This window comes from Molothrus aeneus, chromosome 2 (assembly GCF_037042795.1).
Source record: "Molothrus aeneus isolate 106 chromosome 2, BPBGC_Maene_1.0, whole genome shotgun sequence".
Classification (NCBI taxonomy): Eukaryota; Metazoa; Chordata; class Aves; order Passeriformes; family Icteridae; genus Molothrus; species Molothrus aeneus.
Window position 1 is genome coordinate 106,075,967 of NC_089647.1, and position 13,045 is coordinate 106,089,011.

Sequence of the window (13,045 nt, forward strand, 5' to 3'; positions counted from 1 at the left end):
TATGATTTTTGACACAGTTTCTATTTTTTCTGTACAGGTTCAAAAATTTTCACTAAGCAGAAAAAACAAACTGAAAATGGATTTTACAACAACCACAATTTGCAGGGTGAAACATTTACCTTGAGTGTAAGCATAGTCGTCTGATCCAGAACTAGAACTTCTCTGATACTTATGGCTTCCTTTTTCTCCTCCACATCCTGGGATTACAGAAATAGGCTGAATAGGTTCTGGTGCTGCAGAACGCTCTTCTTGGTCCACTAAATTTAAAAGATTCTCAGTCGGTGCTCGACCTACTGTGATTTTAAAAATGGTTGGGTTTGGCTGAGATACCATTACCCGAGGAGACTGTGTTGGTGCACCTGCAGGTCCAGCTGGTTGAGTGTAGGTAATATATACTGGATTAACACTAAATGGAGGTTTGGGTTGTCCTGACATACCTCTGGATGGAGAGCTTGAAGGAGGAGTAGTGGCTGCATACAGCGGGTGCTGGTTTCGTTGAGATGGTTGATTACTTATAGGTGAAGGGCTTCTGTTCATTGCAGTCCCGGGTCTTTGCGGTGGCTCAACTGTAATTTCTATTTTATTCATGGAACCTTTGGATAAACTAGGTCCAGCAAAAGGAGGAAGGTACGATACAGAGTGACCACCTTGCTTTTGAAAAGTCTGGGATGCTTGCTGATATGGATGGGGTGGGACAGTGGAAGGACTAGGAGGCATGAAAACATGTGAGCTCTGGTGACTCAACTGAGGAGGTTGAACTTGGTGTTGAGGAGAGCCGAAGGGAGAGGGACACTGGGATGCGGGTGGAGATCGAAAAGCCGACTGAGGGATCTGGGGTTGTTTTGGAGAATACTGAGAAGGTTGGTAGTTCTGTTGATGTGGATATACAGGTAGAGGACGAGGAGTATAATGTGGAACTGGGCCCTGTGGCGATGAATGCCACTGTGTATTCTGAGGAGTCTGTCGTCCTGAAGAACTTTGAGATGTTTGTCTAATATAAATAGAGCCAGGAGTCCCATAAAGATTGCTTGGAATCTGTGGAAGAATTTGTAGAGCTCTGGGTACGCTCTGTCCAGAGGGGAGGTTTTGTGATACTGTAACAGTAATGGGATTTGTACTGTACCGAGGTATGTGCATATACGTGGGAGGGCCTTGCATAGCAGACGTGTTCATTCCTGGTTGTATGGAAGATGGCTGTGGAGGTGGCTGTGGAGGAGGAGTAGCTGCATTTCTATTCTGGTCATTCACGAAAAATGGATTGTAACTAGGAGAAGCTGCCACAACGGCGGGAGCAGAATGTGGTTCCTGGACTAAGCAAATGAGCTGTTTACCTGCCGTGCGCTGCGGGTCAATGTGTCCATCGCTTGAGCTGTGTACCAGTGTACGACCACCATTAAGTTGAGCTCCATCCCCCGCGTGATAGCTGGTATGAGGATGAATACCCAGATTAATGTGCAAAAGGCTATTTCTATTCATTCTGGTGTCATCAGGGCTGTGGTACTCCATATACAAATACTTGCTGCTCTCCTGTGCGAGGGCTCGACAACAGGCATCGAGGTTATTGTTGTTCTAGGAGCAAGAACAGACACCTATTACTGTCACAGACACCTATTACTGTCACAGAGCACAGAAAGAGCCAGCACTCCGTGTTCAACATTCAGCTGAGGCCACAACCAGGCCCAGCCTGGACACGGCTAGGGGTAACGTCTCATACACAGGTATTGAGAAATAAAGATGATACTTGCTACATGGTATGAGAGCAAAACATAGCTCACATTGCATCTGGCAAAATGCTCTGGTAACACTAGTTACACTATGACATATCAAAAAAACCACAAGTCCAGTTTTAGGAAAACAATGGTTACAACTCTCTGCATGTTCTTCAAGGAACAAGTCTGTACAATTAGCTACTTGTTAACTACAAGTAACAACACAAATCAAAATAAACTAGATCAAAATTGAAAACTCAGAAAAAACAAAACAAAATTGCAGATAACATTTCAATGTTTATCTGAGTGTTTACTGCTTTCACTTTCAGTTTACTGTTTACCTGACTATTTCTCTTCACCTAGAAGCTTAAAACCCCAACATTTTAAACCTGCTTTTATTGGTAGAACAGTATTTAATACCTTAACAATGAAGTCAAAGTATTGCTTGAAGAAGTCTTGGGGATTCCATAAAGAACATTACAATTAAACCAAATTTAAACTGCCTTTAAGAACTTCAAGCTTAACGCTAAAAAAGGTTTATTCATACATCAGTGAGAAACCAAATAACCCTTTAAAATGTTTGATTTGTTCTGTGGTGCTGGCAGTTGAAACTATACAGACAATAAATTATGAATCAAATGAGAAATATAATGGGGAATTCCGTTTCCCGTCTTGCCCTCTCCACTAATTTTAGCTTAATGTAGTCTGTAAAAAGAAAAACATAAATGATAGCTTTTCCAAATGAGTAAAATCACTAGAAAGGGTTCCAGATGGTGGATTTATTTTTCTCCCCACTTTATCATGTAACAGCCTCCATCAGCTGTGGTTCAGATTTTAATTTCAATAGTAGCTAAAGAAAAGAAATTTCACTTTAAGTTCAAATAAATTCAAATAAGTTCAAATAAATTTGTCCCTTAGCACCCTAACTTTGTAAACATGACCCAAGACTGGTACCTTTTGTGACAGAGAGCACCTCCTTCCACAGCAAGTGTGTACATATTTATACATGCACATACACCCCTGCCTTCCTCAGTGGGCTAAAATTACCATTCTAAGGAATGGACATTAATAATGACTGCACTTCTATTTTAATCACTATCACTATATAAATTTGTATGCATATATTACATATATACACATATTGCCTTGCAATATAATTTTCAATAGCCACTGGCTGAGAAGTCATATTACATTTCTTTTCTCATGGACTGTACCTAGTCAGTCAGAGTGAAGATGATTTTCCCAAAATTTTATATGATTTCACTATCAGATGAGCGTGCATATTCTGTATCTTCTCATATGAAGAGTTACTACTAAACATGACAGAAGAGTGCAGCACTTAAATAGGAACAGCTCTCACTCTACAGACACTTCTCTCTGACAACCTCCCTTCATGCTGACCTCTTCTTCTGGACATCATTGATCACTGGAAATGTCCAGACATAGCACTAAAAATTTATGACCAGAATATGAGGAAACAAGACCTTGTAGTAACAATCAGCACCACAATGCCAAGGCAGCAGTCTCAAAAAAGTGAACCACTACCATCTGCCACCTGCCATCTAAACAGAACTTCATGAACAGAGCTTTCAGTTTCCGTAGGTCACTTGGTCAGGGTGCAGAGAACACACACAGGACAGGCTCTGATTTGATTTTATCAGGGTAAGGAATGTATTTCTCATTTCAAAGGACCCTCAATTTTTGACAGGTCTAAAATTCCAAACTGATTTAAATCTAGAGCATTTATTGCAAATGGCTATTAGAAATCAGCTACACATCTTTAAAATAGAAAGTGGGTTTGAAAGCAAAATCTATACTTTAAAACATAACAAGTATTTGCTGTGCAAAGTTAACTAGCTATCCAGAATGCCATATAATAGACAGAACACCATATGCTTCTGCAGTGTTATGGATTCTTTAATTTGATCAGTTTAAAAATGTCTATGACAAACACAGTTTATCAAAAGGCTTGTGTACTTAACAGTACAGAAGATATGACTGCCAAAATAAGTAAAGCTTTAAACTGAAGGACTTCCCCTTCTTTACATTTGTCTGAAAGCAATTAATTTTTATTTGTATGGTTTAGAAGACAAAATGCAAAAAATACAATCCCTATTCTAAGTAAACCTATTCACCTGCCAGGGACAGGCAGGATGCAAGTACAGCCTTCCAACCTCAGCCACGGCCACACAAGGCCAAACCAGATCTTGCATGTTTCTATTCCATTCCTGATTCCTCCCATTAACTGAAGGTATTCCCAGATGACCACTACTTATTACATGTGGTGACTTATTATCACTTCCAATTTCTGATTTGAGATGAGGGTGGAAGGATGAAATGGAAAGGAAAAGGAGTGCAGAGAGGAGAACCACCACCTGACCTAGAAAGATAGAAGTACAACTAAACCTCTGGAGAGCCATGAGAAAAAGATACCATGAAGGGGGAAAACAGTCAGATTGCTAAGTCCAGATCCTTATCTTGGAAGGATGAGTGTTTACTAAAACCTACTCCAGTATATGTATTATTTATGTAGCCATCATCAATTAACATCCTATTAGCCTCTTTCTTTATTATCCATATGCATACAGTCACAGGTCACATAGACAAGGAAAAAAACATCAGTGCAAAATAACCTCTATAAACCTAAGTGAAGAATGACAGAATTTTTGTACCTAAAAGACAAGACAGAAATGCAAGTAGTGGAGTCTTCCAACCTTTTAAAATAAAACCAGGAGAATGAAAATCTATGCTCCACATGTACTACTAAAAAGGGTTTTCATACTGAACTCATAGTTTGTGCCCAAATAAACCACACAGAGTGTTCACCATACCTGGAGCATGCACTGAGACACCACCCCCTCAGGTATCTCAGGGAAGCGCTGCCGGAGGTCGTGGAGTACCTGCACGTCGAGCTGCTGGCTGCCCTGCGCCATGCCAGATGGATGATGTTCCAGATCACCAGAGAACGGAAGTCAACAGGCCTTCCAGTGATTGTGGTCTTCTGAGGCTTCTGGCATTTTCTGTAAGAAAGAAAACACCATCTTTTAAGCCATCACAACTCTTTGTCCTTCCCAAACTGCTTGTGTAGAAAAACTACAGTAATGCTTTTTAACTACCAAGAGAGATAACAGCTTAAACACAAGGGGGTGGGAATAATCATAAATAATAAATGAATAATCTCAAATAGTAATAGTAAAACACTTAACATACCACAGGTATGTCTATATGGTATTGCACTGGAATGTGCTAGTTCAGGTCTTTACTCAGTCCCACTGTAGCACCATGTGTGACTTTTAATTACTGTGACCTGCATAAAATAGAACTGTTATATATTTACTCCCAATGAAATTCTGAACAGTCTGCAAAAAAGAATGAAGTTATTACCAATTACAGATATTTTATTTACAATATAGAAATAAAACGAAGTAGCTACTCTATTAACAGGGCTCAAACTCTTTTGTCTTTACATCACTACAAATCCAAGAAGTTGGAAGCAATTTTTGGGAAACTGAACAAGAATTACACAGAATTTAAAGAGCCCTTTGCAGGGTTAGAGAAGCATCTATGTAAGATTTTTGTGAAGTACCTGTTACATTCATACTAACCAAAATTCTTGTATTCAATAACAAAAATATTTTACCTGAACTTCAATACCCAAGGACTACTCAAGGCAAACACAGTCCGAGTCAACAAATGCTTTTTGCGCTTGTGACTCATGATCACAGCAGTAACCAAAAGGCAGATGATGTCTAAGGAAAGATTCACAAAAACTTTGCATGAGGTGCTGCTTGACACAGCCCCTGTTACACATCTATCACTGCTAAGCTTCAAAAACCTTTCCAACACTACTGCTCAGTGGAATTCCTAACTGTAGAGAATGCACTGCTGTGCTCAAAAAGAAAATGAAAATCAGATATCAGCAGAGCTGGTGTTTAATAATACCTTATCTACCCAAAGTCCCAAGTTTAAATCATGCTTATCTTGACCTCAGTGCAGCTGGGGGTGGCACATGGCACAGGTACTCAGTCAGCTTTTCATTTGTTATTTCAACTTCCAGCAGCCTCCAGCAGCACAACAGACCAGCAAATGCACACACACCTCTAGGCATTAAAATTCCAACAGTTTCCTCTGAAAGTTTCTTTATTTTCATAGGCAAGAAAACAGAGTATGTATCTTCTAAGAAAAGTAGTGTCAGGTTTAGGGTAAAAAACACCTTTGGTTAAAGTTTTAGGGGTAAAAAAAGCAGGAGTCAAGTCCAGTCCATGATGTGTGGCTCTGCATGTGAACAGCTCTCAGCTGCCATCAGCATTCATTGAACACCACCTGTGCTCACAGAAAGGGTCCCTCTCTGTCCCATCTCATTATTCCAGCACCCACTAGCACATCTGCCATGTCACACGCTTTTTCAAGATAAATGAGACAAGTCTAAAGAACAGTGAGATATGTGAATTATCTTCCAGTGACTTAGGAAAATATCCCAATAAACTTACATGTACATCACAACTCATTTCTGTTCACTGCAGGAATGCCTTTTTTAAAAGGAAATGCAGTTTCCAGCAGAAAATTCCTATCTACACTCACAATAGGGGATATTTTTTAAACCTAATTTTTTTTGTAAATGGCGAACAAACATTATACTCTGAAAGGCAGAACATCACAAGAATACTCAAAGAAAACTTGACAGCAATCAAGCTCTATGTGTTTCTAGACAACTCTCCTTATCCCAGGAGGCAAAAGCTGAAATGCAGTAATGAAGGAGTACCCTAAAAGAATAAATTGCAGTTAAAACCTCTGTGGAATAATAAATGATGGCATCTGAAACAGAAGTTAATAATTATAAAAATTTCATTTGCATGGGCAAGAGCCTTTGCATAATTTCTCTCTTAAAATAAAAGTTTAAACGTAACATGGGTGACTGTAAATGTAACGTGAACTGAAGACCCACCATCAACAAATTCAATGTTTTTCTACTACAGTTTTAAAATAACAGAAGTTAACTTTTTGTTTTCTAACACTTCCCAAATATGTGTGGTGAGTAGAGGTATAACACAAAGTAACTGGCAGTTACTGGCCAGCTACGAATTTTATCAAACTTCTAAACACAATGGGTAACAAAGTTCCAATTTTATTTTGAGGAGTTGAAGCTTCCAGCCTTTACACTTTACACAGATAGCCTTAAAAAGCCTACAAGAGACTCAAAATAACTATTGGGGAGCACGAACAAACACACAGTAATTCTGAAGTCCTTGGATTACATTGTTAAACTACTGTGAAGACTTGCTGGTTTTTCTTTTCCCTAGCCAATACCACAAAATTTACAATTGTCATTATGTATAAACCCAGCCTTTTGTCCTACTTATTGTCCAGCATTTTGTTCAGCTTATTCTACTTGACCTGACTACAACTGGCTGCACATTTTCCACTCTAAGCAGGCACGAACTGGCTGGAATACAATACCCACTTCCCATGTTGCTCCACAGCACACGGCAGGCAGAGAACCAAGTTATTCAGAGAGCCAAGGGCTTACAGCAAAGGCTACACAGCTGAGATGCTTAGACAAGAACTCCTGCTGAGCCACAACACGCTAGGAAAGCAATCCTTCAAAGACTTTCTTCCACAGCATTCACAGGCTAAGGGACGCACTGAGGTGCCTTACATGACCAGCCTTGTAATTACTGAAAGTTCAATGCATCAAAAACTAACATAAAGTCAAAATGAAAACAAGATGTTTCATCTGTAGCTTTCAGGAAAGAGGTGAGAGTGCGCAAACTCTAGATGGAAAGTATCTCATGAAGATGGAATAAATTAACAGTGCTAAATACACGCCAGTTCTAATGGCAAAACCACAGCATCTTGTCACAGAATTGGTCCTGCTGTGTTAACAAGCAGAGCTGACCTCAGGAGCCACTGAATGAATCTCAGGGATTAAGCAAACCATGACTCAAGTCCTAAAAAAATAGAATAATTTGCCTTTTCACACCTTTTACACGCCCATATGATATATACATTTAAACTTTTCCTTAAGCCATTTGTGTATATGATGAGTTAAGAAAACAACCAACAGTTCCATCAGTCAACTGATGCCTCTTTTCTGAAAGAAAAAATAAAAAAGCAGAACTACTATAGTCTTGATCCTCCCCAAGATCTGTTCAAATATGTAGAGAAGGAAATCTATTCTGCTACTGTCATTTCTGAAGCACTAAATCAATTAAAATAAAGACACCTAAATCACCAGGAATGAGATCCAACTGAAACTAAATTATGTCAATAAATACTAATTATGTCAATCAATACTATCTGAAAATGTATAACTTACATACTGATGTGCACTTATACAATTACTATGTATGGAACAATTAATTCCTGAGTGAACTTCCAGAAAACAGGCTACCTGGAAGACAGTTTCTTAGGCCTTAATAATTTACTTTTAATTGTTAAGTGTTTTATAACAATAGTTGGGCATTGAAATGTAAGAAGAAAAAAAATCAAGAGGCAGAACACAAAAATAAAAAAAATCAGCTTACAGAATCATAAATATACTGGGGTCAGAAGCTACCCACAAAGAATATCAAAGTCCAGCTCCTTGTCCTGCACAGGACAGCCCCAAGAATCATACTGTGCCTGAGAGCCCTGTCCAGACACTTCTTGAACTCTGCCAGGCTTGGTGCTGTGACCACTTCCCTGTTCCAGTGCCCAACCACCCACTGGGTGAGGAACCTTTTCCTGATACCCAACCTAAACCTCCCTGAGTCAGCTTCAGGCCATTCCCTCGGGTCCTGTCCCTGTCACACAGAGCAGAGATCAGTGCCTGCCCCTCCTCTTCCCCACAGGAGGAAGCTGTGACTGCAGCGAGGTCTCCCCTCAGTCTCCTCCAGGCTAAGCAAGCCCAGAGCCCTCAGCTGCTCCTCCAGACCCTTCCTTCACCACCCTCACAGCCTCCCTGATTGTTACAACCCACATAAAACTGAACAGCTTTCTCCACCTTTCTTCTCACCCTCAGTCAACTCAACTGTACTAATCTGACCTGTTAAAGCGGTTTAAAAACCAAACCAAATACTTTTTACTAGTTTAACAAGCTTTCTCTGCACAATGCATAGCCACTGAACACCACACCACTGTGTAAAGGAAAATGAAAAGGTAAAAAGGGGAAAAGGACACAGGACCAAGAACACCACACCACCTCCCTCCTTTCAGCACATGTCACCCATCTGATCTGTTGAAGCTGTGACAAGAGGACACCTTCACCTGAAGCAGATTTGTAACAAAAGCAAAAGCTGTTCTTGTATAAACAGCAGTAAATCAGAATGTGGATTTTACCAAGTGCTGTCAATACTGGAGTTAGCACAGACCATGCTGTGGCACTGCAAGAAAGCTCTCTGTCAGCTGAGCCCCAGTGCTACCACCAGATACCAGGTCAGAACTGAAACCACACTTCAAACTCCCCATCACTTGCTCACTATCCAAGTAATACTAACACTATGCTCTACAAAAACTCTTTGTGAGCACTGTGTCAGACCAACTGATTACAGGCAGCAGCTCTTTATCACTAGTGATATGATTCCAGCCCCTACATCTCTGCTGACACACTGGTTAAATGTTTCCAAAGGCCAGGATACTGTCCATGCACTGCTTGCCAACAGTAACACATGAGAAGACGAGACTAATTAGCTCAGACAACATATTTAGAAAGCACTTTATTAGACTGAGTATTAGTATCTCTGGGGCTTTAGCTACTACTGTTGTTTTAACAAATAAGTATGATTTCAGCCATTACTGCATCATCACATTCCAATTCCACTTCTGTATTTCTGTACTCAAGTAGATGTTAAGGTGTATAATTATTGTGGTGCTTCCTACAGTGACTGCAAGCAGAAAAGCTGTTAAAGAGCAACATTTTTGTAAATTAGCTTCTATAGAACCATGTCACTTAAGGTTAAAGTTAAAAATTCAAACTGAGTTGCTTCACACAAAGGATTAACTATGTAAAAACGTGGTTTTTAACATCCCATCCCACACATACCTATTATTTAATAGGCATCAATTATAGCCTTGTAAACATGCCCAGCATCTGACCTGGCTGCGGATGCAATCATGTAATCCCACCTCTAATCCCTGAGCAGCCTCTAGAACCATTGTTACCTTAAATTCAAAGGTGCCTGCCTGCAGTAGAAAATTACATTAGCTGCAATTGTTAAAAATCATCACAACCTATTAATTCCAATACTGAAAAATAAGACAACAGATTTGTACACTAAGTTTGCATTTATTTAACCATTCAAATAAGCAAAAACAATTAACTCATCCCACAAATATCACAACACTTACATCAATCCAGCTAAAACGCTGGATTGCTCTCGCAGCAAAGGCAGGCAAATGACTTTATGGTAATGTGACACCTTCACAAAAACTTGCTAGCTAGAAGACCCTAAAATCCCAGAAATACAAGAAACTAAAGTGTTTTAACAGTCCCAAGAGCAATTTCTCCTCACAACCATCTTCATTCACACACTCACTGTATAAACATGATATAAGAGAAACCCTAAAGATTATTTTTCCCTGCAACTGTCCAGCTAAAATAATTTTTAGGATTATATATAGCTAGGCACAACTTTTCCACCTCAGAAATTAGAATGCCTATTTGTTAAGAGAAGTTTTCTTTACTTACAAGGTTATACATCCCACATCTTTGGGACTGTATTGCTTCACACAGTAGGAAGGACACAACAGAACTTAAAGACATTTTGTCAGTTCACAGACTTATAAAGTTCAACAAAGCAAAATACAAGCAGTCAATGTTTAAAGCTGAGCTCAGCATGCTGCTGACACTGTTCTGAATGACTGGCTGTGTCAGTAAAACCACAGCTTCATGGTTTGGCAAGCTGTCTTCTGATGAACAGTCATTCACTTGTGGAAAAGACCATAAAACCCCTGGATGGTAGGAAGGCAATGTGAAGCACAAAAAAGAGGTATACAGCAGAATGAAACTAAAAATAAAGCTGACAAGCTATCACTGTTGATCAATTGATCTCTTTTGGTAAAGTTATACAAGCTCTCCTGACAATTCCATATCCCTGCCCATTTATCCATACAACAGTTACCCAGATGTGTCATGTGATGGCCTAGACAGCTGAGTACTGAAATGGAACATTAATCATTAAAGTCAGCATGATTAGAATATTATCATCTCAGACAAAAAAGGAGTGTAGAGCAACAAAATCATTCCTTCACTTGTTAGGAGTTTTTTTTTTCTCAGTAGTTTAAACTTAAGCAGTGTTCAGTTTTATCCAGGTTTGAAACTCTTTCCACAGACTCTATAAATGAGTAATATTGTGATACACTGTTGTGTGTCTGTATCACACAAAAACAATCTATAACTCTGAGGTAACAGAAACCCGGACAGAAGAAACCCATTTCTGGATGAACAGTGACACTGCCTAGAAACATGACTGAAGCATAAAAAGGTTTAATCTGTAACCTGTGCACAAGCATGTTAATTACACAGGTTGACACAAATATTCAAAAAATCATTATCAATCACTGCTCCCTCTTAAGCATGTGCTTTGTGTTGTTTTGTGTGCCTTGGCATTTGCTTTGCTTTCCCCCCTTTAATTACACTCTGCCATCCTTATGGGCCATCAACATTGAAATGAACTAGTGTTTAGTATATGGGCAGTATCCTGGCCTTTGGAAACATTTAACCAGTGCATCAGCAGAGATGTAGGGGGTGGAAACAGAAAACAATTACTGTTTTCCCTCTTCCATCTACATCACAGAGTCATTAAGGTTGGAAAAGACTTTCAAGATCACCAAGTGTAACCTCTGACTGAATACCACCATGCCCACTAAACCATATCACTGAATGCCATGTCTACCCATTTTCTGAACACTTCCAGGGATGGTGACTCCACCCTTCCCTGGGCAGCCTGTTCCCATGCTTAACCTAAAGAGAAGAAACTTTTCTTGATATCCAACCTGAACCTCCCCTGGCACAACTTGAGGCCAGTTTCCTTTGTTCTACCTCTACTTATCTGGGAGAAGAGACAGACCCCCACCTGGTTACAACCTCCTTACAGGCAGGTGAAAAAGCAGTAAGGTCACCCCTGAGGCCTCCATCTCTCTTTAGCCAGGCTAAACCTGGCTCCCACAGCTGCTACTGAGGAGAATTGTGTTCCAGACCCTTCATCATCTCCATTGCCCTTCTCTGGACATGCTCCAGCACCTCAAAGTCCTTGCAACGAGGGATCCAAAACTTGAATTTTCCAACTAAACATTTATATAGAGACATAATTTATTTAATTGCATTGGAAGCAAAAGGGGTGAAACTCATCCCAATCCCATATACAAGTCAAACCTCCACAAAGTAGAATTTACTTTTAATAACTACACTACACTGGGAAATAGTAAAAACTGAATTATAACGAGAAGACTACTTAACTGGAACAATGATACTCCTTTTGGCAAGTAGCTAAGAGGTTCTTGGCCAGTAATTCCTCTGCTAAGTAAGTCACAGCACAGTCTGGTTGTGATGAGACCCTGAAAGGTCACCCCAGTTCCAAAGCCCTGCTGAGGGGGCACTAGATGAGGCTGCTCAAACCCCTGTCCAGCATGACCCAGAACACTGCTAACAGAGCATCACCTGCTTGGGCAGACTGTTCCAGGGTCTCGTCACCCTCATCGGAAATGTCTTCCTTATGTCCAATCTCAACCTACTGTATTCCCATTTAAAACCATTGCCCCTCATCCTGTCATGACAGACCTTGGCAAAAAGTCTCCCCTAATCTTTCCTCTAAGCCTCTCATACACTGAGAAGCTGCATCACAGTAGAAAATACTTTGAAGGAACTGATGGTTCTCTCACTCCAGTGAGCAAGTAGAAGCAGCTCTCACTACAGAGCAAAGTTACAGAAGAGAAAGTTTCCAAGGCAGGGGGACAGCTCAGGAATGATGCTCCCATGCCACAAACACCAGCTTCCAGAAGGGCTCTGCAGAACATGAGGTACAACTACAAGTTGCAAATGCAAGTGAGTCTGTACAGCTCAGAGATAATCCTGAAGTAGCACAAGTATCATAACTTAGTACCCAAAGCTGTGAGAACAATGAACTGCCTTCCTTACAAGGACATATGCCCTATGATTTCTGACTGAACACCTGTGAAATGAGGCTGTGGCAGGGAAAAATCCTCCAGGGAAGAGTACACTGTCAGATTTCCTAATTCATCAACTTCTGTGTTGGCCCTGATAAAAGCAGTTTTATGATGATGCAAAAAGTTTTTGGTAGTGATATCCTGTTCTGGGAATCAAAACGAGCCAGAAAGGATACAAGAAAATGTGAAACTGC

The 13,045-nt window shown here is 40.1% G+C and overlaps 1 protein-coding gene across 1 annotated transcript in view; it reads right to left on the bottom strand.

Moving 5' to 3' along the window:
• The window catches only part of TAB3 (TGF-beta activated kinase 1 (MAP3K7) binding protein 3), a 43,991-nt gene that overhangs the window by 13,691 nt on the left and 17,255 nt on the right, over positions 1-13,045 (bottom strand). The window contains exons 2-3 of the mRNA XM_066545459.1: positions 4,541-4,729; positions 120-1,569 (exon numbers count right to left, since the gene is read on the bottom strand). Coding sequence (XP_066401556.1) covers positions 120-1,569; positions 4,541-4,642 — 1,552 coding nt within the window. The 5' untranslated portion in view covers positions 4,643-4,729. The remainder of the gene's footprint in view (positions 1-119; positions 1,570-4,540; positions 4,730-13,045) is intronic.